This window comes from Ciconia boyciana, chromosome 10 (genome assembly GCF_034638445.1).
Source record: "Ciconia boyciana chromosome 10, ASM3463844v1, whole genome shotgun sequence".
Taxonomy (NCBI): domain Eukaryota; kingdom Metazoa; phylum Chordata; class Aves; order Ciconiiformes; family Ciconiidae; genus Ciconia; species Ciconia boyciana.
In genome coordinates, this window is record NC_132943.1 from 35,490,054 (window position 1) to 35,513,745 (window position 23,692).

Here is a 23,692-nt window from a genome sequence, read left to right on the forward strand (position 1 = left end):
GGAAAAGCAGCATATTTCTGACTTTACTGAAATCCATAGCATGATATGTATGAAAAGAATTTGGCTCTGAATACAGTCAAGGTCTACAAAGCTCTAGCTACTGTAGTCACAGTGTAAGATTTTTTGTGGTTTTGATGTGGTTACAAAAAACTGTTGACATAAAAACAAGGTGGGGGGGAAACGATTGCAACAGGAATGAGATGAGTCTGTAGTTGGGGCAGACCTAGGAGTCAAGAGTTTCTGGGGCAAAAGCCTACAAGTCACCAGAATTGAGACAAGAAATCGCTTAATCTCAGAAAGATGTCGTAGGGTCTGCTGAGCTCCTACAGAAAAGCTTATGGGTTGCAGTTTTCTTGTTTTACTGGGGAAGACATGTGCAAGACTTCAGTCTCCTTCCTGGAAGCGTTTTGAACCTGGCAAGCATTAGGTGTAGCACAGCATAGAAAGCATCAGAATGAATTCGTTCCCGTTACACAAGGTCTGTTTAAATACATTTGGTCATTCGCATGCAGTGAACTTCTCCAGAGGGGAATTCTGCAAGCTCTCCCTGCAGTAGCCATGAAAATACTGTACCCTTGCATTTCTTTTCCTAGTCCAACAGCTCAAAGCTGTAAATAAACACTCAGAACTTGGTGCTACAAGTACTTCCCTTTCAGTCTTACTAAGTAACTTACGGAACATGACTGAAGTCAATTTACTCTGTTCAGGGCCAGCAAGTGGAGGATCTCACGATGGCCTTATTCCTTGGACAAGATTCTGCAAGGTATGAACTCTGTTTAAAAATTGAGATGGAAGAGGGAGCTTTGTCTTGTCTTTTGGGTGGGTTTGTTTTTCAGGGTGCTCTTTTTTCCAATAGTGTTCTCTAATTATTCTAGAGCTTACATAATTGTGGGAGATTTTGGTGGTGAGGTTAAAGTAGCAGAAGCAGGAGGAAAAAAGGCTTGTAATAGCAAGGAGCAGATGGTTGAGCCTTGTAAACTATATAGAAAAATGCATCTTTCAAACACAGCATCTTCATTATTATTAATGCAATTGCTATTAATAGAATAGTTCTCCATTTTAACTATTACAGAAAGCGTCAAAAAAACCCCCAGTGAGATGAGCAATTCTTCTCTGTCATAGTGAAGGACATTTCCCAGACCAGGGGCAACTGGATTAGGGTGACGATTAGCACAGGGCAGCCAAGAGGGTCAGCATGACAGCAGAAAGCCACATCATGAGATTTCATAACCCCTGCTGCAGCAAGACAGGAGGACTCTTCACACTTTCTTTGGCTTTACACTCTAAACTGGTATAGATAAGCAGGAGATGACAGCAGAGAGGAGCAGACTCCAGGGGAAGAGCAAAGCTCTGGTGACCTACAAGCACTCAAGTTCATTAATATGAGTGTCTCATGAGGAATTGAAATCTGAGTCTGAGCAGAAAGTGTCTCTAAGCTGTTCTGCTAGCCATCCTGGTCGAAAGCCCCATGGGATGGTTTGGGTGTCCAAGACCTCCAATAAGGACAGTACCCAAGCAGGAACCAGAGCCTTTTCTCTGCTCTTAGAGCAGTGTTGTTGCATGAGAGGTGATGGATCACATGTTTGCGGGTACTGTAGGCTCAGGCAGGCATTTCTCTCATGCTGCCTCTTGCCTTAAGATTCAGTACATGCTTCATTCCCAATAGTTTCTGTCCTCCTGGAGTAGAGAAACAGAAGGGGAGAATAAATCATAAGAGAATACAGGGAAGGTGGGAAAGAAGAAAAAGGGAAGAAAAGTGCAAGAAGTAGATGCTGGCAGGATTGAGAGCTTGCTTCCTCTCCGCTTAACAAAACTCATGTTTCATTATTCCTGTTCTCCCCTCTCCCACCCCTGCCTTTCCATATTCTGAATTTCAGGAAAATATAAATGATAAAAATTTCCCCTTTTGGCTGTGGATTGAGGGAATCCTGGAGCTTATTAAGAAACACCTCCTGTGTCTCTGGAATGATGGGTAAGACCTGAGTGAAGTTAACAAAGATGTGGTCATTGCCTCAGACCTTCCATTTAGGCTAGCAGTTGCATCCTCAGGTTGTGAAGTTGTTTGTGCAGATACCTTGGAACTTGCAACCAGAAAAATCTGAGGCAAATGAATTCCAATAGCACGGAAGTCTCTAATGAGGCAATTGCTTAAAGCAAAAGCATCAGATAACCAAGCTGTCCCATTTAAGTCACAGAGCAGGGCTTTGAACATTTAGATTTTTTTTTGCCTCTGCTCCCACTATAAGTAGGTTCTTTCCACACCCTAGAACAGAGCCTTTTTTGTGTTTGACAGGGAAGAGAAAACTACGACAAAGTATGTCATAAAGCGATCATCCATCTTAAAAAAAAAAACAACAAAACCCACACCAACAACAACAAACAAAAAACCATCCCACAAGCAAACATTATTGTGAGCCTCCTCTAGGTGACAGCAGCCAGACTCTGAATTTCTGTCTGCAACATGAGTCCAGGCAGTAGTCTTTATTGATTTTAACAGAGTATTATTAATTAGTAAGACTCTGCCAGATGGAAAGCCAGTTCCATTTGCCCTTTTAATACAGGTTAGTAAACTTTTGATTGTAGTATTGCTGATTTCAGAAGTAATTGCTGCCAGAAACAGGTTCAGCCAAGGTCACAATCCTGCATTTTAGGTTCAGCCATATTAAGACACCCTGTCAGTAGCACGCTCACAGTGGAGCATCCTAGTATCCCACAAGTTTGCAGGATCTACAACAGCAGGATTGCTCTGTCTTGCTGTATTCAGCAGCAGGCTTCAAATTATTACCCCCTAGCTCCAGATGAGTTCTGTTGAAGCCCTTTATAATACAAGCCTTGTTTCAATGCCTAAAACCTAGATATTTCTTAGCTAAATGGACTCCAGTGCAGCAGAATCTTTTGCCACCATTACTGAAGCAGAGTTGCAGTTCTCTCCCATTTGGTGTTCTGCCTCAGTATGGCTACATGCCTACAAGATTGTTTTTGCATGTGGTAGTATACAGTCTTGAATAGCATTACTCATTGCTCTCACAACTGAGAGCAATCCCCTGTGTAGGGTTTCACAGAAAGAAGAGGTGCAAGTTAAATCGTGAATGTAATCAAAACCAGAGATTTAGTACTATTAGTTTTTCCCGTCTTAGCTGGCTTTGTTGGATAGTCACAGATCTTTGTTTTCTAGAAAGGCAAAAAGGGAAACTGAAGGGAAAACTATTGCAGACTGCAAAGATACTTGAGTGGGAAAGAGACAAATCTATAGTATTCATTAGGATAGAGATTCCCCTTGTATACAAAAGAAGAGGTATTACAGCTTCAGGAATACTTGCCTTTCTTAATACTTGGGGGACAGGAAGGCTAAAGACTATCATTATACACAGTTCATTTGCTACCAAACAGATTTGTTACTCAAAGCATGCCATTTCAAAAAAAACACCACCCACACCCAAAAAACCCACAAGACAGGACAGCTTACAGCACCTGAAATTTCTAAGCAAAAAATCACGATTATTTAGTAGTTTTTGTGCAAAAAGCACTTTCCCTAACTTAGTGCACAGAAAGACAGTAGTAGTACTGTCCAAGTAGTACTCAAAACTTCATTATTGATGGAGTATTTTGAGGAGTAAGCAGCAATGCAAAGAAATTCTGACCTTTTAAAAAAAAGCAATTGGGGTTTGACCAGGGCTATGCCCTAGTGCTGGCTTGTACAACTCCCTCCACTGTACCTATTCCGACTAATCCATTTCTTAAGATTACTGTACTGGCCTCCTTGCCTACACAACAACACTTGCTGAGCATAGCGTATTGGGGGGGCTGGGGGGGGTTAAAGTCACACAAGCTTAACAGCTCACCTAGAAAATGAGCACAAGGAATAAAACAAACCCCACATCTGTATGATGCAATCTAGTAGCTGGCAAACTTTGTTTCATCAGTCAAAGAGGAGAAACAGCCTTTCCTTAATATACTTTTGAGGTTAAAACTGCTAGCTGGGATCTGACCATATTGCACACACATAACTTTACTTCTGCTTCCACAGCAAAAGACAATCCCTTTTATTCCGAGCTCAGAAAAATGATTGTAGAAGCCACCAGGCAAAAGGAAGAGTGCAGGGGAAGCTGTGGCAATTCATGGCTTCCACAGGGCAGCTCCAGCCTGTCAGTCCTACTGCTAACTTCCTAGCTGTTCACAGGACAAAGCCTTCTGTGAGGCTTTTACAAGTACTTTAGCTTTTTAGTTTTCCTAGCTAGCCCAGCACAGCTTAGATTTTATGTTGAGGAGTAAACTCAGATTTTTCTTTTCAACATTACAGCTGCATCATGGGTTTCATCAGTAAAGAGAAGGAACGTGCTTTATTGAAGGACCAGAGTCCAGGAACATTTTTACTAAGATTTAGTGAAAGCAGCAGAGAGGGAGCAATCACATTTACTTGGGTAGAAGGATCTCAAAATGGTAAGTGAGTAACAGAGAATATCTTTGTCTTCAAAATACAAGCTTACATCAGAACAAGAAGTCTTTACACTCTTCTCTTTCCCACTGAGAACCGATACAATACACCACCCTAGCAGTCCTCACCCTTACAAGCAACAGGCCACAAGCCGTAGCAGACACATGCCTGCCTTGGTGTAGTTTGTAAGCCACACAGTGGATTGTTCAGGGTTTCAGCTGGGATTAATAACACTTCCCAGGTACTTCTTCTGGCCTGGAAGTTTGTTGAGAACAAACTGCCTAGGCTGCCTCCCCTGCCTCCTTAGGGTCTCTCTTAGCAAGACACCTTTAGCACATACATATCTGCATCGACCTCCAAACCTATATCACCTTCCTCATCAGAAATTTTTCTCCCACAACTTCACCTTGCATGCAACACTCCTTTCTCAAACACCTTTCTTTAAGCTTTCATGGTCCAACATATCTGTTTCTTCCCACATTCTCCTCAGGTAAACCACATATTCACTTACTTCATTTTCCTAGCAGTACTCCTACCTGTTTCCAGAAGAACAGATGAAGAGCTTGGTTCTTCAGTTAGCTGGGCTACTCTCTCACCCTCCTTCAAGGAAGCCTAGAGACTTAAAAGCTGCAAAAAGATATAATCTCCCTTGTATCCAATCCAATCAGGGTTCTTCCCTTCTCATGCTATTAAAATCAACCCCACCTGCCAGGATGCTGCAGCTGTTGTCACTTCACTTGGTGGAGCCCAAGACCTACAACAGCTGGAAGAGAAACTGCTGAATGTACTTGAATGATTTCTTTCCCTTTGCTGCCTTCATACCTGAGGCATCCAAAAACTGAGCAAAGAAGGGTGATAGTATTCGCAGTGTTCAGTGAGGCTTTATCTGTCTCTCTTTATGATTCGTGAAAGCCCCAAGTGGTGCATTAGGCTTAAACTTCCTAATAGGCAATAGAGTTTGAATGACATGATTTGGAAGAAGGTTGAAAAGGTGGCACAACTTTAATTAGTTAGTGAAATATTGCAGTTAATTTCCACAGACAGGTCACTCCAGTCATTCTGAATACAAAATACACCAAGAGCCATCACTATACACTTTCCCCCTATATGCCTTCGTACCCCACAAAACAATTGTGCTCCCTTTGACAGTCATTAAATATTTATCTGCAGCACAGTAGGTGTCATCCAGGTAAGCCTTTTGTTCAAGTGACCTCTGAATTTGTGGAAGTGGCTGCAGCTTTTCTGGGTAGTTTTAGAAAAAGCTTTGAAACCACCTTTAAGAGTCGCTGCTTCTCTCATCTGCAGAGCCCCAGTTCCATTCGGTAGAGCCGTACACCAAGAAGGAGCTTTCTGCTGTTACTTTCCCTGATATCATTCGCAACTACAAAGTGATGGCAGCTGAAAACATTCCTGAAAATCCACTGAGATTTCTGTACCCAGATATACCCAAAGACAACGCCTTTGGCAAATACTACTCCAGGCCTAAGGAGGGTGAGTGGTTATAAATGGCTCATACAGCGTAAGTGTGATGTTTGTTCTTGAGGTACTCAGGCACTGTATCATTTCTGTGGCATGGAAAGAAAGGGTAGCAGTTGGACTGAGTCTTGGCAGCCTAACCCATGCTTGAGTGCTGCTCAGCTGAAAGGTAAGAACAGGCACTTAAGCTTTAGTACGTTAATAAAAGGTCTGTTTTTAAAGAGGCACAACATGAGATCTAGTCAGATCAACACCTGAAAACATAATTGTTGCTGGCCCTCTAATTCAGCTTTCATGTGAGGTATTTGACTCATATTTGACTATTACACAGGACTGATCCTGGCTGTGTGGGCCTGGCAGGATGTGTTGATACAGCTACGTCAAACTTTAGGGGAGGTTTTATTCCTCATTTTCTATAGGGGAAAAGCAAAAAGGAAAATCTGACTGAAAAATGGAATAACTTAACCATAGTGCTGTAAAATGCATGAGAGAGAGACTTGCACATTATCTGGGTCACAGGCTTTATTTTTGGTACAATAAAGATGGCAATGTGAAGTAAATGTGCTAAAAAAGCTGTTCGGTTTTTTTTTGGTTTTTTTTCCTCCTTGAAGCACCAGAGCCTATGGATTTGGATGGTCCCAAGGGAAATGGCTACATCAAGACTGAGTTAATCTCTGTATCTGAAGTGTAAGTTTCCACAGAAATGCTGGATTTCTAGGAACTGGTCATAACTTTTTAGCTGTAATTCGTGTCTCTTCACAACATTCAAGGTGTAGGTGCCCCTGTCAAATCTTTTCTCGCTTTCTCTTTGAGGATCTGATCACACCACATTCATGCAGTGCTGTGTTTGAAACACCATTTTAAGATAAAAACCCTAGAATCTTGCAGGTAGTTGTCCTGACAAATAATTTCTTGAAAAGCAAGTTCTTAAAGACTTGTTGGAGTTGTTTGATTAGAATGTAGATCACTGAGTAGTCCCAGTTTTCATTTAAAGCCATGCTAGCTTTGCAAAGCATGGTGTATTTCTTACAGGCTAGGTCTTCTCAACAAGAGCCCTCATTAGTGGCCCTGCTGGACTCAGGGCCAGACATGGTAGCCCAGCTGTGCCTCACATCTTTAGTGAAGGTTTGTCCCTGGTCTTCTCCTTCTATTAGCCACCCTTCCAGGCTCCAGTCTCCAGAAAATCTGCTCCCCATGTCTCCTGAAGACTTTGATGCGGTGTCCGAGATGGTGGACCCAGCAGAGATTGATACTGTGGTATGTATCACAAACCAGCCTTTTGCGGGAGGGTTGAGCCGGAACTTTCTTTTTTCCTTTTTTTTCCCTTCAAAGATACATCAGACACTTAACACAAGCTAACACTTCAGAACGTGTCTCTTCAAATGCGTAGGAAAAGCTGGGAATCCAGAGTTTGACTGGGATTGCTATCGGTTGTTCTTTCCACTTGTTTGTGGGGATGGGAGTGAAGAACAGGAGAGTGAAGCTTCCAGTGTGTATCTTGCAGGGGAAGGGAGGAAGGAGTAACGCTGTAGTCCTTCCTGTGGGGTCTGAGGTGGGGAGGGAAGCTAGAACAGGTATGGAGGTTGGAAGCGTTGCCCTGCCAGTGCTGGCAAGGTACAGCCTGTTAGCAGAGCAGCGTTGTCCTTTTGGGGTGTACTTCAGAAAAAAATGCCAAATTAAAGCATGGCTTCCCCCCCCATGGTAGTTTGATCCTAAGATGTGAATCTGGTGCTATTTGGGGAAGACCTGGTTGTGCTCTGTGGTTAGCAAAGACTAGAGTATTAAGGCTTTACTTGGCTTAATTGACATTTACTTTTCTTGTTGCAGATGTGTTCAACATCGTATTCAGCTTAAAGGTTGAGCTTTTTACTGCTTCCTTAACACAGCTGATTAGCTTATGCATCCTGCTCTACAGTCAATGACTTGGTGACATGCTTCACTTCGATTCTTTGGTTTCTCAACTCAAAGGTCCAGTAGCAGTTTTTAAGTAACAGGAATATAAACAGCAGTCTGAGTAGCCTCCTTACATGCATTTTTTTTGTTTAGAAGTTCTTTGTTAAAGAATTTCCAGTTAGCGAGACAGATACTGTGCTAGAGTGGAGGAAAAGAGGAGAATAGAAATGAGAGGTCTTCAGGAACAGTGGTGGGAGAAACATGCATTTTTTGTTTAAGAGAATTAGTTCAATTTAATGTTTAAAACAGTTGGCTGTACATAGGCTTCAAAGGAAAGCTAGTTCTTTTGCAGAGGTTCTGTTCAGAAAGCTTGCACCTTCTGCATAACTACTTCTGAAGAACTTTCACAGCTTTGAATTCTCATCTGCATCGCAGAAAGGAGAAGAGAAACACTCTGCAGGTGTATGCCACATGGAATCCATGTGCTGCTGGAGTTTGTCCTGGTTTTATCTTTTCTAAGGGCATGGCATACTGAGAGAACATAAGCCAAAAATGTTACCTGCGTTTCATTTTTGCTTGTTTCTTAAGGCAAGGTCTTCTTGTGTAGGACATGTAGCACAATCTTTCTCATAAAGAGCACTTCTTAGGACACCACCTTAAAGCTGCATTGGCACATGCTGCGCTTGCAACTCAACATGTACAATCAAGACTAAAGCCTCTACAGGCTGCAGTCATGCCGTCAGCAGCAGTATCGGATAGAACAAGAACCTACTCTCCCAGAGTGCAAAAGGGGTTGGAGTATGTTCTTACTCACTGTGCTTAATCTACCAAGGTGAGGATCTGGTCACTCCTATCTTTTACAATAACACATGCCCCATTTAGGTTGTAAGAGGTGGAATGGAACTTAATTTTCACATGCACTATGAACCAGGGCCTTTATTTAACTGTTGATTTGAATAGCTAGAAGACCCTACAGGCTTTGATAATGAAGTGTTTTTGCAATTAGGGGTAAGGCACAGGAAAGTGAAGAAGTTAAATTTCTACTGAGTAATGGCTGCAGAATATGCAATCTTTAGTACTGAAAGGATGAAGTTGTCCTTCCACCAGAGGAGGAACAGGTTTGTTTCTCAGCATGTTTGAAGATAATTAACAACTCACAGTTAAGAAGGAAGGTTGTCTTAAGCAGCTGGTTTCTTGGACTAAGGGTGTGCATTAGTCCAGACTGGTAATTAGCATGCAGCCGAGCAGAGGGACTGCAGAACACTGATGCTGGATCCCACATGTTCAGGACCTGGGCAGCCAGCTCTCAGTGGCCCTGCTTGAGCAAGGGGGTTGGACAAGATGACTTCTGGAGGTCCCTCCAACCTCCACCTGTCTCTGACTGACACAGTTGCTTCTGCAGCTTCTCAACCCACTGCTATCTATTCCCAGCGCCTGGGAGGGCAGCAGCGGCCAGTGGGACTCACAGGGAGTGCAGAGCTATTTCTCTACCAGATCGATCAGCCGCTGCTTAGAAAATAAACGACTGGTTCGGTTTAGTGTGTTGTGCCCAGGAAGACTGATGTGGCCCCTGCAAAAGCTTGAGAGAAAGAAAATTTAAAGGACCTAGAGCACATAACATATGTACTTAAATGGAAAGCATTGCTACACTGACTTATCTTTGGTGCCCTGGGTTACTGAGGTTAACAGTGCTACAGAATATCACAACTGGTCACTCAATGCTTTTGTCTTACTGCAACTAGCTGAATGTGTATCTTTACTGTAATACAAAACTCAAATATTTGTTTCTTGAGGTACACCTTGTAGTGATGGTCTATGTGCAGCAGTTTGTTTTCATTACATTTATACTTGAAATTTTCTTCTGAGATTTAAAGCAATGGCCTTATTCATGGCTTTGTCTTCACACGGCCAATAGTCCTAAAAGGAAGGGTTTTTTCCCCTGATGGAATATTCTTTTGCCATTTTAAATAAATGGAACTGTCAGTTGACACTTTTGTCCCTTCTCTTGTTTTCTGGCTTCTTCTATTATAAAGATGTTTAGTAAGTACAGTTTAGTATGTACAGTAAACTATTTTACTGTACATCTCATTTTAAACTTGTTTGTGCAACTGAACAGTTACAGCTCTGAAGCCTAAGGCAAGATAGATGCTTTTATTTCACTGCATTGTTGCAGGTCAGTCTGCATTACAGTGTTCTTAGAAGGTGGCTGTTAGAATATTTTTGTTCTTATCGCCTGTATCACATCACTGATTTTTTTTTTCTTCCCCAATCAAACTTCAATAAACTCAAGTTGAATTTCTAATTTGAGTTGATGAGTAGGATAACTGATCTATAGCTAAATTTTGTGAGCTATGAAGATGGCCCACTAGTGCATCATTTTTCTCTGGAGCTATTAAGTGACACAATCCCTTGTCTCACACTTGTCAGGCTGTTACATTAACTACACAGCCAGAAGAATAATAAAAAGGAAAGAAACTGTTGGTGAGATGAACGATAGCAGGAGTGAAGCGTAGGCAAGAGAAAGCTAGAGCTGTTGAGGGCACAGGGACAATCCACTTAAGAATCCCAGCATTAACAAAAAGCAACCAGTGAAGGGATGCAGCTCTAGGAGTGTAGGGTTAAAAAAAAAAAAGGAGGCAGCTAGATCAGATAAACTCATTCTCATTTCCTGTAAGCTTTGCACAACGGAAATGACCAGAGCAGGTTTTCCTGGACAGCCTTCCCCATGGCTGAAGGCTTATTTCAACAGCAGTCACACAGATACCCAATGAAAAAGACCACTATCATCATCATCTTGGTATTTCCATTTATTATGCTGTAAAAAGCAACACTATCTGGATTTTATTTCTTAAAATAAATAACTTTCATTCTCAGAACCAGTACAGCTCAAGTTTAGATTCATTCATGGGAAACTGCTAGAAATACATTCATCACTGTCTATTCCCCACAATACAGAATCTAAAAGTCAAGATCAGCCCAGTCAGTTACAATGACCAGAAGTACACTGCCAATAAGTATAGTCACTGATAGTCCAGCTCCGAAGCAAAAAAATCTGGTACAATACATTTTGTTCACAAAGGTAGGCTAATTAATGCTAAGACTATCACAATATTTCTGAGTACAAAGCATTAAGTTAGCTTAATGATTTTAGGTTGTGATACAGAAGAAACATATATGACAAAAACAAAGGAGTGGGGGAATCCTCTTTGGAGCATAAGGAAGTCAGCATTTGATAAGATAACCAAAAGCTATTTACGGTAAAATCTACGTGTCAGTGTCATGAATGATAAACAGCCAAACCAATGTACTGCATATATTTATATTTATAAATAACGCCATGTCTAAATAGCTGCATTGCTGAATTGGACATTACAAAATAATACATCTTCTCACAATGAGAACATACTAAAACTAACCAGCAAAAATGCACTGAAGCTAAGACCGGCTAAAAGCACTCAGTATGATTCAGGAAAGCGTTAAATTTAGGGACAGCCATGATCTTTAATGTTAACTCAGTTAAAATGCTTTCTTTTGGTTTTTTCGTATACACGTGTATTATATAATATACCTATCTTTTTAAAATGCCAGTATGAACAATGCAAATTTCAATTAAATAAAGCTAAATCAGGTACTTTTGTGAGAAGCCAAAGGATATGTTTTAATAGGGGAAAAAAATATGGAGAAGTCAGATTAGCACTGAGATACAGAATACTGAACTAGAGTCCATCTGAAAACATTCCTCTACACTAAAGTTGACAGATCTGGTGCCAGAGAAAACACGTTGGAATTTAGTTCAGGGTGCAGCAGAGAAGAGGCCTTGTGCTACTCAGTGACCACCGTGGCTCAGCCAGAGGCCATTTGGATTAGTTCTTGATTAGAACTAAGGTGGCTGGGACACGGGACATGAAAAGAACGGGTTAAAAGCCTTCAGAAAAACAGCTGATCTTCAGGGGAAAAAAAAAAAAAAGAAGGAAAAAAACGGCAGCTTAAGAACAGTAAGATTCTTGAGGAAAAAGTGTTTGATAACCATGCCAGCCAGCTTTGAAATGTGATTTCAGGGCTTTAGACTTTCAGACTCTTCCAAGATTTCATCATCATGAAGACAGTCACTGCTTGTGATGAGTATCAAGCACTTTTCCATGTGAGGTGTCCTCCCTGCAGGGAGGCAGTATGGCATATCGACGAGAGACTGTACAGGAACTCGAGAGGATTTACTCTCAACTATACTGACCCGCTGGGTCACTCTGGAGAAGTTACTTCTCTCTATGCCTTAGTGTACCCATTTGCAAAAGGAGGGTAACGTGGTTCAGATCATCCTTATAAAGTGCTTGGGCCATTCTAGAAAGAATTTGGGCATTATTTCACGAGGATTTTCGTGCCTCAACAGAAAATTTGAACTTTGAGATCTACTAATGACTTGTACACTATGTGCTAGGACAAAAATAGCCATATACGCAATTCTCAAGCACAATCTCCTTTTCCGTGTGCTAAACGATTCTTGCCTAAAATTCTTGTGCTACGGTTCTTGCCTATGCCCAACAACTGTGGTGTTTTGTGAATATCGAACTCTTAACTCTAAGTGACTGCTCACTTCTGAGGTTTTGTGCCACAGTATTGGCACAGAAGCCATTGCCGCAGAAGCCATTGCACACGGGATGGGGAACTGTCGTAACATTGTACTTCTGCAAACAACAAATATCTGCATCCACATTTCCCACGACGGGGCACGTGCCAAGCTGGCTTCAGTGGCAAGACAATAAATGCCACCGTACACCACAAAAGGCAACACCTACTTGTGCTCCTGTTGCTGAACTCCTGTTCTACACCAGCGGAACCCCACTGATGCAATATCCTGCTCCCTGGTTGATGGTAGTGCAAGAAGAGAACATACCCCAAAATTTGGCTTATCTCCTGCTCTGCTCATGCTTTGATTGGCTCTATGCTCCTTAAAGCTGTTTCACTCCATCCGTGTTCCTTATTACAAGCCTAAACTAAGTCAGATTTACATGTAATATTTGGTTTAGTACTTTGCCATTCACACACTTCCAGTCCCCTCGCTGGTTCCTGGTGCAACTGCAAGAACACCACACGTCAGCCCAAAAGGGGGGTTTTGCAGCTTGCCAAGGCTTGCTGTAGTGCAAATATACCTGCAAGAACACGACTGCATAGAGTGGAAGCACCCGCTTTCCCCAGTGACGGGGAAGTACTTTAGCAGCTGAACGTGGAGAGAGAGAGGAGGGAGGCGAGACAAAGGGAACCAAAAGAAACGCTCCCAAAACAAAACCAAAACACCCACTAAACGCTGTTTGATGTTACAAGTCACATTCCCCCATGCCATTTGGTCAAACAAACCTTAAAACAGATTCCCTGACAAGACTACCTCTAAGAACAAGCCTAGACCATTGACAACTGTCACCTATATACTCTGTTGATATTTATATTATGTAAACAAGGTTGTGTGGAAATTTTTTTTTATTTTTTCCCAAAGATAAGTGCAGATCCTTACCTAACACACCCAGCCTAAATCTACACCAGCATCCTCAGCTTTTGAAAAACCTCACTGACGCTCATACCTGACAGTACTCTGGCTCATCTTGGCCATACTGGAAACAGAGGGCTACAGAAACAAAAAATCAGCAGAAGAATTCCTGACCACAGACTAGAGTTCACACAGAACACAAAAATAAATTAAGTAGTGCACAGTAAAGCCAACAACAGCTAAATATTTTTATACATCAATTATATGCAGCATGAGGTAATATTGCTCACATTATGGAGGGAGATTCTTAGTTGGTTTTGTTTCTTTTGAGAGAGATTGGATTTGTCCTGTGCGTATAGAAACTCCTGTAACATAACACTGAAGTAACAGAGACTTCTGTAAAATATATACCACTATCAGATAGAAACACACACGCTCTTCATTACTTATGTATACCACAATTAAATAGGTAAGTGATTTGATTCTTAGGATCTAGCTGAAGATGATTATAGTAAGCCATCTAGATTTTTGTGAACCGTTCGGTTCTCCTTTCCATTGTTGGAATCCTCTGATGGTGTGTATTGGACCTGATATTCTTGAAGAATTTTAAAAACATCATGGTGTCCAAAATGTAAAGCTTCATCCATAGGAGTGTTATTCCACCTGCAGGAAGGAGCACAGTATTTCCAAGATCAGCACGTAAGTACAGAGCCAAGAGCACCAAAAATCTAGTTCTTTACATTCTGTAATAATAACGAAGCACGCAGACCACACTAAGTTTGGTAACTGTGAAAATACTTCGTAAGCTGGGCATAACCTTTTAAATAATGGTTTTAACGGTTCACCATTTTTTGTATCCCTGTTTGCTCTGCAGAACCTACAGAGAACCAGTAGGATCCTGTTCCTTCTGCTTCAGTGTACTGGCTCAATGCATTCCATTCTTACTTGATACCTCTCCTCCTGGGGCTAGAGAGATGCTATGAGAGCATCTCTCCTCCAAACTGGCAATAAAACCACTCACCTGTCTTTGGGGAAAGGATTCACTTTGCATGCTTCCAGTAGAAATTTAACAACGTCCACATGCCCTATAAGAAACACAGGATTGTGAGTGTCCGTATTGATATATAGCTACGTACATACGTATATACATACAAAATTTTACAAAGCAGGTATGCACATATAGAGAGGGAAGATACTGTAAAGAAAACTGACCACACTCCATTAACAGAGAGCAAATCACATATGAGGAGACATTACCCTCTGCAGCTGCTACATGCAGGGCTGTTCGTGAGTCATAGTCTCTCTGTTCCATATCCATTCCTGACAGAGCAAATCTAAAAAAACCCCAAAAACCCCACGATTACAGAGAAGTCTTACATAATTAAAACAAGTTACAAAACTAGCATGGAACAATACCCCTATGCCAAAATGGTGAAACATCTGCTGCAAGAGGATATAAATGGGATCAAGAGCACATCGTACCTTCAGCTATAACAAAAGGGGCCCTTACTGCTTTGGCTCTAAAAATAAGGTAGGGGCTTAATTTTCTTTCTGACCTCTAGTTGTTATAAGAGAAAATAAAATAACAATGCCTTTGCAGGGTTCGTAACAGTCAATATATCCCATGTAAAAATCTTAACAGGGACAAGCTAAGTCATATAAGGCAAAGTAAATTTATGCCAGCTGAGGAAACCCGGGAAGGACTCCCAAGCCTGAAAATCCTGACCAGCGTTACGGTATTGGGAGAGAGCTTTCATCATGCTACAGTGCCCCGGGACAGCAGAGGTAAACTATACACATTTTTCCAGCCACTAACTAGATTCAGGTATATTCTAGCCGTATTAATACGTTAATTTAGTCTCTTACTATTATTACTTTAAACATTGCCAGCTTCTACTCCAGATTTAGAAAGCAAAGCTAGATTTCCAACCTCTCCAACAACAGTGTGCATTTTCCAGCCTGAATTTTTGTGGCGGTTTCAGAATTGAATTATAAAGCAGGCTGGAGTACAGCTAGGATTTTCTGCCATCACTATAAAACGACTGGTTAAGGAAATGTGTTTCAGTACAATCCAAAGAAAAGGAAACAATGGGATTTCAGGATAGCGTGAGGGTACCTTTTGATGGTTAGGTTTGGGGTTGGTTGGTTTTTGGGTGAGCATGTGCAATCTCCAGTGCAGCTCGGATGTCCCCAACATGTACACAGTGCATATTCATAAGTAAACAGCAGCAGCAGGTACCAAACAAGCCGCTCTCCTATTCCCAACCCCGCACCCATTTTTACCTCCGGAGTGCAGACACATCCCCCGTGTAGGCAGCGAACAGCAGATTTATCACAGACTTCACCTACAGAGAGAGATGAAGGCCGTTTTATTTAGCTCCTTTCCTCAAAAAGAAAACAAACGGAAAACCCAGAAAAGCCCAGCGTGGCCAGTCAGTCCAGTGCTTATGAACCTGTTAATTTTATCCCCTTCCCTGGCCACATTTTGCAGTATAGTGCAAAACACTGGAAGAATTCGTTCCAGCTTGCCTTGCTACCAGTACTTGTATGTCTGTCTGTCCAAGGTTGAAGTCGTAAGGACAGTAAAAGAACCATAAAACGTGCATCTCTACTGTGCTAAAAATGAGCCCTGCCGTATGGACAAACCACATTTCTCTCTTTGATTGCCCAACAATACCAAGTATTGAATTACAAAGACGGCATCACTTTGCACAACTCACAAACCATAAACACCTCAAGACGAACTCATTCTGGAAAAGTAAGGTTTGGGGGGGGTTTTTTGTTTGGTTTTGCTTTTTGGTTTTGTTGTTGTTTGGGGGGGGTTCTTTGCCTGTTTGGTTTCTTGGGAGGAGACTCCTAATACTAAGAGAAATCTACGTTCGCAGAAGAGAAGAAATGGTACCAGTTTTGCTTTGTATCACAGATTTTCCTTGCATACATCTAATATAGAGGCTTTCTTCAAATAAACAATTTTAAGCAATTCTATCACATCATGAACCACTACGAGAAAAGCAAGGCTTCAAGGCAGACAAAAGTAGCATCTTTTTAGATCGAATAACATAGGCAAAGCCTCAGGCAAGTCGTGCTTTTCTCAGCTCTATTAATGACTAAGAAACCATACTGTTAGGATACCAACTTTGTCCCATGCCCATTTTTAACACATCCTGGCTATACAACTCTAAAAGTTTTAACAAGAGCCAAACCTGACACGATGGATGGTTTTAAGCATCCCACCTCAGCTTCTTTCATAAACTGATACGGCCACTTCTCGGCACCATTTCACAGCATTTTTTTTTCCCAATAAACTTTCTAAATGCTGTGTTGCTTTTCAAGTTGAGTCTACAAAGTTCTGTCGCTGCTACCAGCCAAGTAACAGAGATAAAGGAGAAAACTGATGCTGCATTGACCTTCCACGACAAGGAGGAGAAACAAACAGAGAAGAAAATCACCGCCCACAAGCGAGTCTCCCACAGATTTCTGCCAAAGCACTGGCCTGTTTTCACAGGGCCACAGATGAGCCAACAGCTGCGCCTCTTATAAACCAAAGCAGTGGAATCGCTTGTTATTTTTTACACCTCAAATAGGTACTGACGCAAAGAGAGACTGAAGCAAAAGGAGACAGAGCCAGGATGGAACCAGAGCCACGCTCCTTACTCCAGGATCCACAAATGCCTGCGGCTCCTTTTCAGTTTGCACTACGAGGCTCACCAGGCTTCGGAGCCTCGCACAGCAAGGCGGGACCGGCTCGGCACGATCCGCAGGTCTCCATCCCTTCTCGGCAGGCCCAGTATCCCCAGGCTGCTGCTACCCCTTACTGGCTCCAGAGACCGGGCCCTGGGCCCTCTCCCCGAAGCACCTGGCTCACCTTTAACCGTGCCAAACCTGACATCGGTTCCCAGACCCTCCACACAAGCATTACAGACAGGCCTGAGGCGATTCTGTTCCTCCCGTGAAGATTTTTGTTTAAACCTTCTGAAAAAAAAAAAAAAAAAAGGCAAACCAGCAACCAAGAATCCTGCAGCACTTGAGCAGGGGCTTTGCTCGGGGCGCAGAGCCAGCCATCGCTGCTGAGCCCAGCCACCCCTAGAGCCTGTTCCCTGCCCCGCAGCGGGGCTCGCCTTCCCTCCAGCCCCCGGCTCAGCCCGGCAGGTCCAGGACACGGGAACAAGCCGGTACGAGCAGCCCGCAGGGACGTGCGTCTCATTCTTTCTGTGGCAGACCTGCAGCTGCCGTGGAGCCTGCGCCACCTCCATCACCACCGCCAGCGACGGGCAGCAAACACCCAAGAGCGCTCGCGTTAGGCTTTCAGTAGAAAACACCACAGCCACACCGAAATATTAAAACCTGCTAAAAGAATGTACATCCGTTAGATACTGGGCTGCAGACTGTATTTAAATGCAGGCACAAAAGGGGAATTTAGTTCGATGATCTCTAAGTTTCATCAGGATGATTCAGGAGTTTTCCTTGCTGGGAGAGCAGCTGAGCACTGCCCTACTGCTGGGGCCCGCCAGCAGACCAGGCTGGTGGCACTCAGGCATCTCAGGTCCTGCAGGTGACTACTCTCCCTTTCTCAGGATCTAGGATGAGCAAAGGACATTCTGTCCTTAATACAAACCATTTCAGAGGTAACTGATCATCTACGTCATGCCCAGGTCCTACCCTTTCCAATACATTCCAGTGAATCACCACCACTTTCCCTGTCTTTTGATATATACACACAGATACCATTCCCTTGGTCTATGGGCCATCCCTCTCAAATGAGCTGAGTTCATTTAGTCCATGACTTTGGGCTCCATCTGCCATCACAGTCCTTCAGGGCAGGAGGGATGGTGTGTGGTGTTGGACTGCTGCGTGCTGAAGCCCGTTCTGGTTCCATCACCGCTGCACTTTGCTTGGTTTCATCAAAGTTCATTCTTCATCAATCTGGGCGATTCTTACTGTAATACTGCTGATACGGCATATAGCAACCATAAAAGTGATGACATACAGTATTATATAGCAATTAACATCATACCATTCAGTTCATTGGCTATTTTCACCCAAAATCAAATCCCCTTGAGGTACATATCGGACTTCCCCATCCTTTTGCATTACCCACCAAGTGCACCTGGGTCCTTGAGCAAAAGCAAGGATCCCCCTGTCACTCCAGAAATACAGATGGGTCCTGCCCCTGTATCGCTTGATGGCATTAGGGTACACTGTGCACACTAGAGCCTTATATCCCTGTGGGTCTGATGTGCCAGGCCATCGAATCCACCCAGTCCAGTAAACCCGGTTGTCCCTTTCCTCCACCTGGCTGGAGGCAGGGCCCCCCTAATCCTGGTCATAGTATTCGTTACGTACGAGTCAGGAGCTCCTTCATTAAAATCGGGAGTAAGATCAGCCCTTCTACTCCATCTGGGGGACTGCCCACTGGAAACCGGAGCAGCAATTTCCCTGGAAGAACCCCCTTTGGCGATTGTTTTTTCCTTGCAACTCACGTACCCGCGTCTCTAGGGTCGAGGCAGGTTTTCCATCCCACTTCCTCATGTCCTCTCCGTGGTCATGCAGCTAAAACCATAGGGTGCCCCGAGGTGTGTGCCCTCTATATCCTCTCTCTCGAGCAGACGGACACTGACTCCTAATAGCTGAGATACTGGTCCACACAGGCGGAGAGTAGGACCTAACCTCTTTGAGTTGCTGGACCTCCCGGGACAGTTCCTCCACAGCCGAGACGAGGGGGGAAGAGACACTTTCTTTGTATTCCCGGAGTCGGCTGCCGCTTCATCCACCGTTGGTGCCTCTTCGTCCTTCCAGGTCAGTATTGCCAATGAGTTGGCATACGACGCTGGTGCGCGCCGTACCAACTGCTGTCGTGTGCACCAGCCTTCGTCTGGATCTTTGGATAACTGCTCGTTGTCCAGGTCACCATAAATCACCTCCAGCACGGCTAATTCCCTCAGGTACTGGATACTCTCTCCATGGTGGACCATTTGCCCGGGCGATACACAACATCTTCCTTGAAGGGATATCCTTCCTTCATAGCTGACAGGAGCCGCCTCCAGAGGCTGAGGCTGGTGCCCCTTTTCCAATCGCTTTGTCAATGCCCCCTTCCCTAGAAAGGGATCCCAGCTCTTTGGCTTCCTTACCCTCTAATTCCAGGCTACTGGCCCCGTTATCCCAGCATCGGAGCAGCCAGCTGACAACGTGCTCGCCTGGACGACGGCTGAAATCTTTTCGGGTATCTCGCAGCTCACTCAGGGATAGGGATCGGGTGGTTTCTGTCTCGTTTACAAGTTCTTCCTCCTCCTCCTCCTCTCCTCGTGATGGCCTGATGGCCCTGCTTTTTCATCCTCCCTTTCTAAGCGAGCTGACTTTTGCTTCCAAGATTTCTTCTTATGTGTAAGGGTGACTGATACCGGCACGGGTTGGTTCCCTGGTTCAGCTGCAGAGCCTGTCACTGGGGCTGGAGTAGCCGCAGTCCCTGTCGTTTTGTCACCAGATCCAGAGACCTTCTCTTCCCCTTGAGGGTTCTCAATAGTGTTGAACAGGGCTCGGTAGGCATGGGCCAGGCCCCAGCACGTCGCAGTGATTTCTGTCTCTGGAATTGCCATGGCGACAGCATACTTTTTCCAAATATTCTACAAATTTTTCAGGATTCTGCACTTGTTCAGGGGTGAAGTTCCAAAACACCAGAGGTGCTCATGCTATCCCACACACCCTGCCACTCATAACTATCCAGCCTCAGGGCAGATCTCTGGGCAATTTTTTTAAATAGTTGTTTTACCCTAAACGAGACCTGAAACACATTCAGGAGACATAGCAATAGGAGCATGCTGGCTTGAACATCCCAAGGATATTCAAAATTCTTGAGAGCTGTTGTAACCAGCCTGAAGGAGAAAGGGAAGGTGAAAGCACAGGGGAAAGCGTCCCCTTCTGTCATCCCCCCAGAGTGGCTCTCCGAGGAGCTAAGGTGAAGGATGTCTCTATTAATAATTCCTGAGAGATGGCGCTCGAGGCGTGGAGATGACGGCAACACCAACCACCAACACCAAATTAGTCTTTTTACCAGTAATATTACCGTGTCATAAGCCGGTTACACACTACAGCAAAATTATAATCCTGACCCATCTCCCAGAAGCGATAAACAGCACACAGGGCATACATACTGCAAGTAAGGATTTACATAACACAACCACGCGAACAAATAAAACAACATTGTGACCAGTGACTATTAAACTAATATAATGAATGTTTGTAACAAATTTGTTTTATCACGCTCTGGTCAGATCTGTCGTCATCTCAACCCCCATGTTGGGTGCCAAAAGGCCTGTCCTGGTTCAGCCCCAGCTGGCAACCAAGCCCCACCCAGCCGCTCACTCACCCTCCCGGGGGGATGGGGGAGAGAATCGGAAGGGCAAAAGTAAGAAAAGTCATGGGTTGAGATAAGAACAGTTTAATAAATGAAATGAAATAAAATTATTATTAATAATAATAAATTGTAATGAAAAGAAAAATAATAAGAGGGGGAGAGAGAGGAACAAAACCCAAGAAAAAAAAACCTCAAGTGATGCAACTGCTCACCACCCGCCAACCGATGCCCAGCCCGTCCCCGAGCAGCGATCGCCGCCCCCCGGCCAACTCCCCCAGTTTCTATACTGCGCATGACGCCATATGGTATGGAATAGCCCTTTGGGCAGTTGGGCTGTGCCCCCTCCCAGCTTCTTGTGCACCCGGCAGAGCCTGGGAAGCTGAAAAGCCCTTGACTGGTGTAAGCACTGCTTAGCAACAACTAAACCATCAGTCTGTTATCAACAGTATTCTCATCCTAAATCCAAACCACAGCACTGTACCAGCTACTAGGAAGAAAATTAACTCTATCCCAGCCAAAACCAGGACACTGGGCTTCTTTATGTTTCTGGGAAATGCAAATGTGTATTAAAATAATAGAATAAAAATAACATGCATTCCTTCCTTACAAAAAATAACTTTCCAAGTGCAGCTGGGGCCAAGAATCCCTCTGGATTCAGCTGAACATTTTGCTAAGAAGCCATTTTCATTTTCTATAATGATATGACAAAATGTAATGTGGAGACTCCTGAGGCTTTCTAACACAATAATCGTAAGCCACATCTCAGCAATCTGGGAGAGGTTAAAGCCGCTCCTTTCTTAAGATAAATAATGTAAAATCCAAGGTGTCACTGTTGTAAAACTGAACTTCTTGACAGACCAAAACAAAAAGAGATACAAGTCCAGAAAAAAAGGAAAAAAAATCTCTGCTTGTTTAGTTCAGAAGTAGGAAATCTGCGAGGAAATATGACTGCTCTCTGTACAACAGTAAAGGTAATGCGATACAAAAGGCAGGAGACAAACAAATTATCAGGACAATTTTTAGGAGAATAATTACCCCAAACTGGTCAGGAATGAACTGGAAGAGTTCAAGCTGGAGAAGAAGCAGAGAGAGTGTAGCCATCATAGCTGAAACAACCCTCCCCTAGGGCTACCCATTTCCAGTGAGACTTTATGGAAGAATTAGGTTGGATTTGCTAGCAACAAAACACACCTTGACTCTGTAACTGCACCCCATTCTATCAGCAGCATAGTCCGGGCCAAAACATTAACAAATTTTATAAGGGATGAAATGAAATTGCTCAAAAGGCAGCCATAAACAACAAAAATGGACATAAAAAGTGAATTCAAGAATAAAATTTTAAAATCTACAAATACAAAATACATTTTGAATTCAAAGTAAGACTATACAGTTTCCATGAGCATCTTCTGGAACATCCCTTAGATTTCAAGAGAATATTCATCTAAGTAGCATATATATTAAACCACCATGTAAGAGGTTATCATTTACCTTGAGAAAAAGTTATTACGTGAAAGTAACTTGCTACCAGAAGCTTTGTATCTGCACAAAATCTCACTTAGGCTGCCATAAAAATCAAGCACAATCAAGACTTCAAAAATGCAAGTAAAAATACTCTACCTCCAAACTCACAACCTAGTAGCCTGAAATAACATGTCCGTTGCAAAAATCAAGAGCCAGAGAAACTCTAAAGTGGGAGCAGCAAACATATGATTGTGGGGTTTTTAACTGTAGGGGAGGAAAAAAAAAAGATAGTGTAAAAAAAATGTATTTTATTTTATTTTTTTTTTTAAGAAAAAAGAAAGAGACAACAGATGAGCTGTATCCTTTCAAACTAAGTAGGGCACAAGGGACAAGGCAACTAATTTAAGCGTTTAGAGACTCTGTCAATGAGTTTCTCACCGAGTGGTTCATGATCTTCTACATGCCATATTGAGTACTGGCGTTTCTGTTAACTGCACTGATGAACACAATTTTTCCCTCACCTTCAGAAACAGAAAGTTTACCTTCAACCCGACAGCCATGAATTACCCTCTTCTACTGTGCAGAATTCCTTAACTATGAAAATCGAATAGAAGGAGAAGGGATGGAGTCCCTTCGCTGTATGAGTTGGATCAAACATTACCGTACAGCTCTATAGCAGGATCAAACCCAGAGCAAAAACTGTCCCACCTAATGTCAAACAGGAGATAAAACTGCATGCACTGCACTGGATTAACTTAACAGCTCTCATTACCGTGCCAGAAATACAGAGCACTACTCACTTCGCTATGAGGAAACCGTCTTTGTACACAAACACTTTTTCCTCAGTGCTGGATATAAGCCGTTATCCAGGTGGTTAAACCAGCAACGAAAGGTTCCTCAGGAATATTTGTGTCACCCAACATTAAAGACCAGAAGTCCCAGACCACACACCTTGTATTTTCACCTTCAGGCTAGTAGGTGTTAGAGGGCTTGGCCTCAGCTGGATGAAGCTATGACCGACTCAGCCCAATGCTGGCAACGGTCCTGCTGCACATCAGAGGTGGCCAAGTGACCACGACCTCCAGAGGTCCTTTCCATCTAACCGTTCTGTGAGTAAGAACGTGAGCAGCACGAGAAAGAAAACTCAAGACTGTTGTTGCTGAAGAACTACAGCGAGGTCAAGCTAAAGGGAGGAAACACTCGGAGTTCAGAGAGAGCGGCAGGAAGTCACACCGCTGCGGCAGACATTTCAGATAAACACGAGGGGCCTAAAGGGGGGGGGGGGGAGAAAACACACCAACCCAAACCCCTAAACGCACAAACCGAGTCAGATACGGCATTGAAAGTTACAAAGGAAAACCGAGCGTTAAAGCGACTCCTAGTCCAAAGCTTTCGTATTGCAGTTCTTTTAACTATCTCCTAAGCCCCATTGTGCTAAAAGCTTCCAAGAAGTCTCCTTCAAGCAGCAGGACTCGGATGTGAAGCCAACTGCACGTGAATGGAGGAAGCGCAGCAAAACACACCGGCTGCCCCAGCGTTTCGGGGAGCGCGTGCCCAGCGCACAGCAAGTACACTGCTGTCCCCCCGTTCTCCGTAA

The 23,692-nt window shown here is 43.4% G+C and overlaps 2 protein-coding genes across 5 annotated transcripts in view; one reads left to right on the forward strand and one right to left on the reverse strand.

The window, feature by feature from the left end:
• The window catches only part of STAT1 (signal transducer and activator of transcription 1), a 33,107-nt gene extending 18,809 nt beyond the window's left edge, over positions 1-14,298 (forward strand). For 3 of the 4 annotated variants that reach the window (XM_072873886.1, XM_072873885.1, XM_072873883.1), the window contains exons 18-24: positions 708-763; positions 1,878-1,972; positions 4,301-4,440; positions 5,741-5,926; positions 6,523-6,598; positions 7,066-7,168; positions 14,158-14,298. In XM_072873886.1, the coding sequence (XP_072729987.1) occupies positions 708-763; positions 1,878-1,972; positions 4,301-4,440; positions 5,741-5,926; positions 6,523-6,598; positions 7,066-7,168; positions 14,158-14,232 (731 nt within the window). In that variant the 3' untranslated portion in view covers positions 14,233-14,298. Of the gene's footprint in view, positions 1-707; positions 764-1,877; positions 1,973-4,300; positions 4,441-5,740; positions 5,927-6,522; positions 6,599-7,065; positions 7,169-7,738; positions 9,793-14,157 lie in introns of those variants that run through there. The other variant, XM_072873884.1, reaches the window with a different exon arrangement.
• The window catches only part of GLS (glutaminase), a 71,219-nt gene continuing 58,120 nt past the window's right edge, over positions 10,594-23,692 (reverse strand). Inside the window, exons 15-18 of the mRNA XM_072873889.1 lie at positions 15,567-15,628; positions 14,541-14,617; positions 14,305-14,368; positions 10,594-13,946 (exon numbers count right to left, since the gene is read on the reverse strand). Of these exons, the coding sequence (XP_072729990.1) occupies positions 13,790-13,946; positions 14,305-14,368; positions 14,541-14,617; positions 15,567-15,628 (360 nt within the window). The 3' untranslated portion in view covers positions 10,594-13,789. The remainder of the gene's footprint in view (positions 13,947-14,304; positions 14,369-14,540; positions 14,618-15,566; positions 15,629-23,692) is intronic.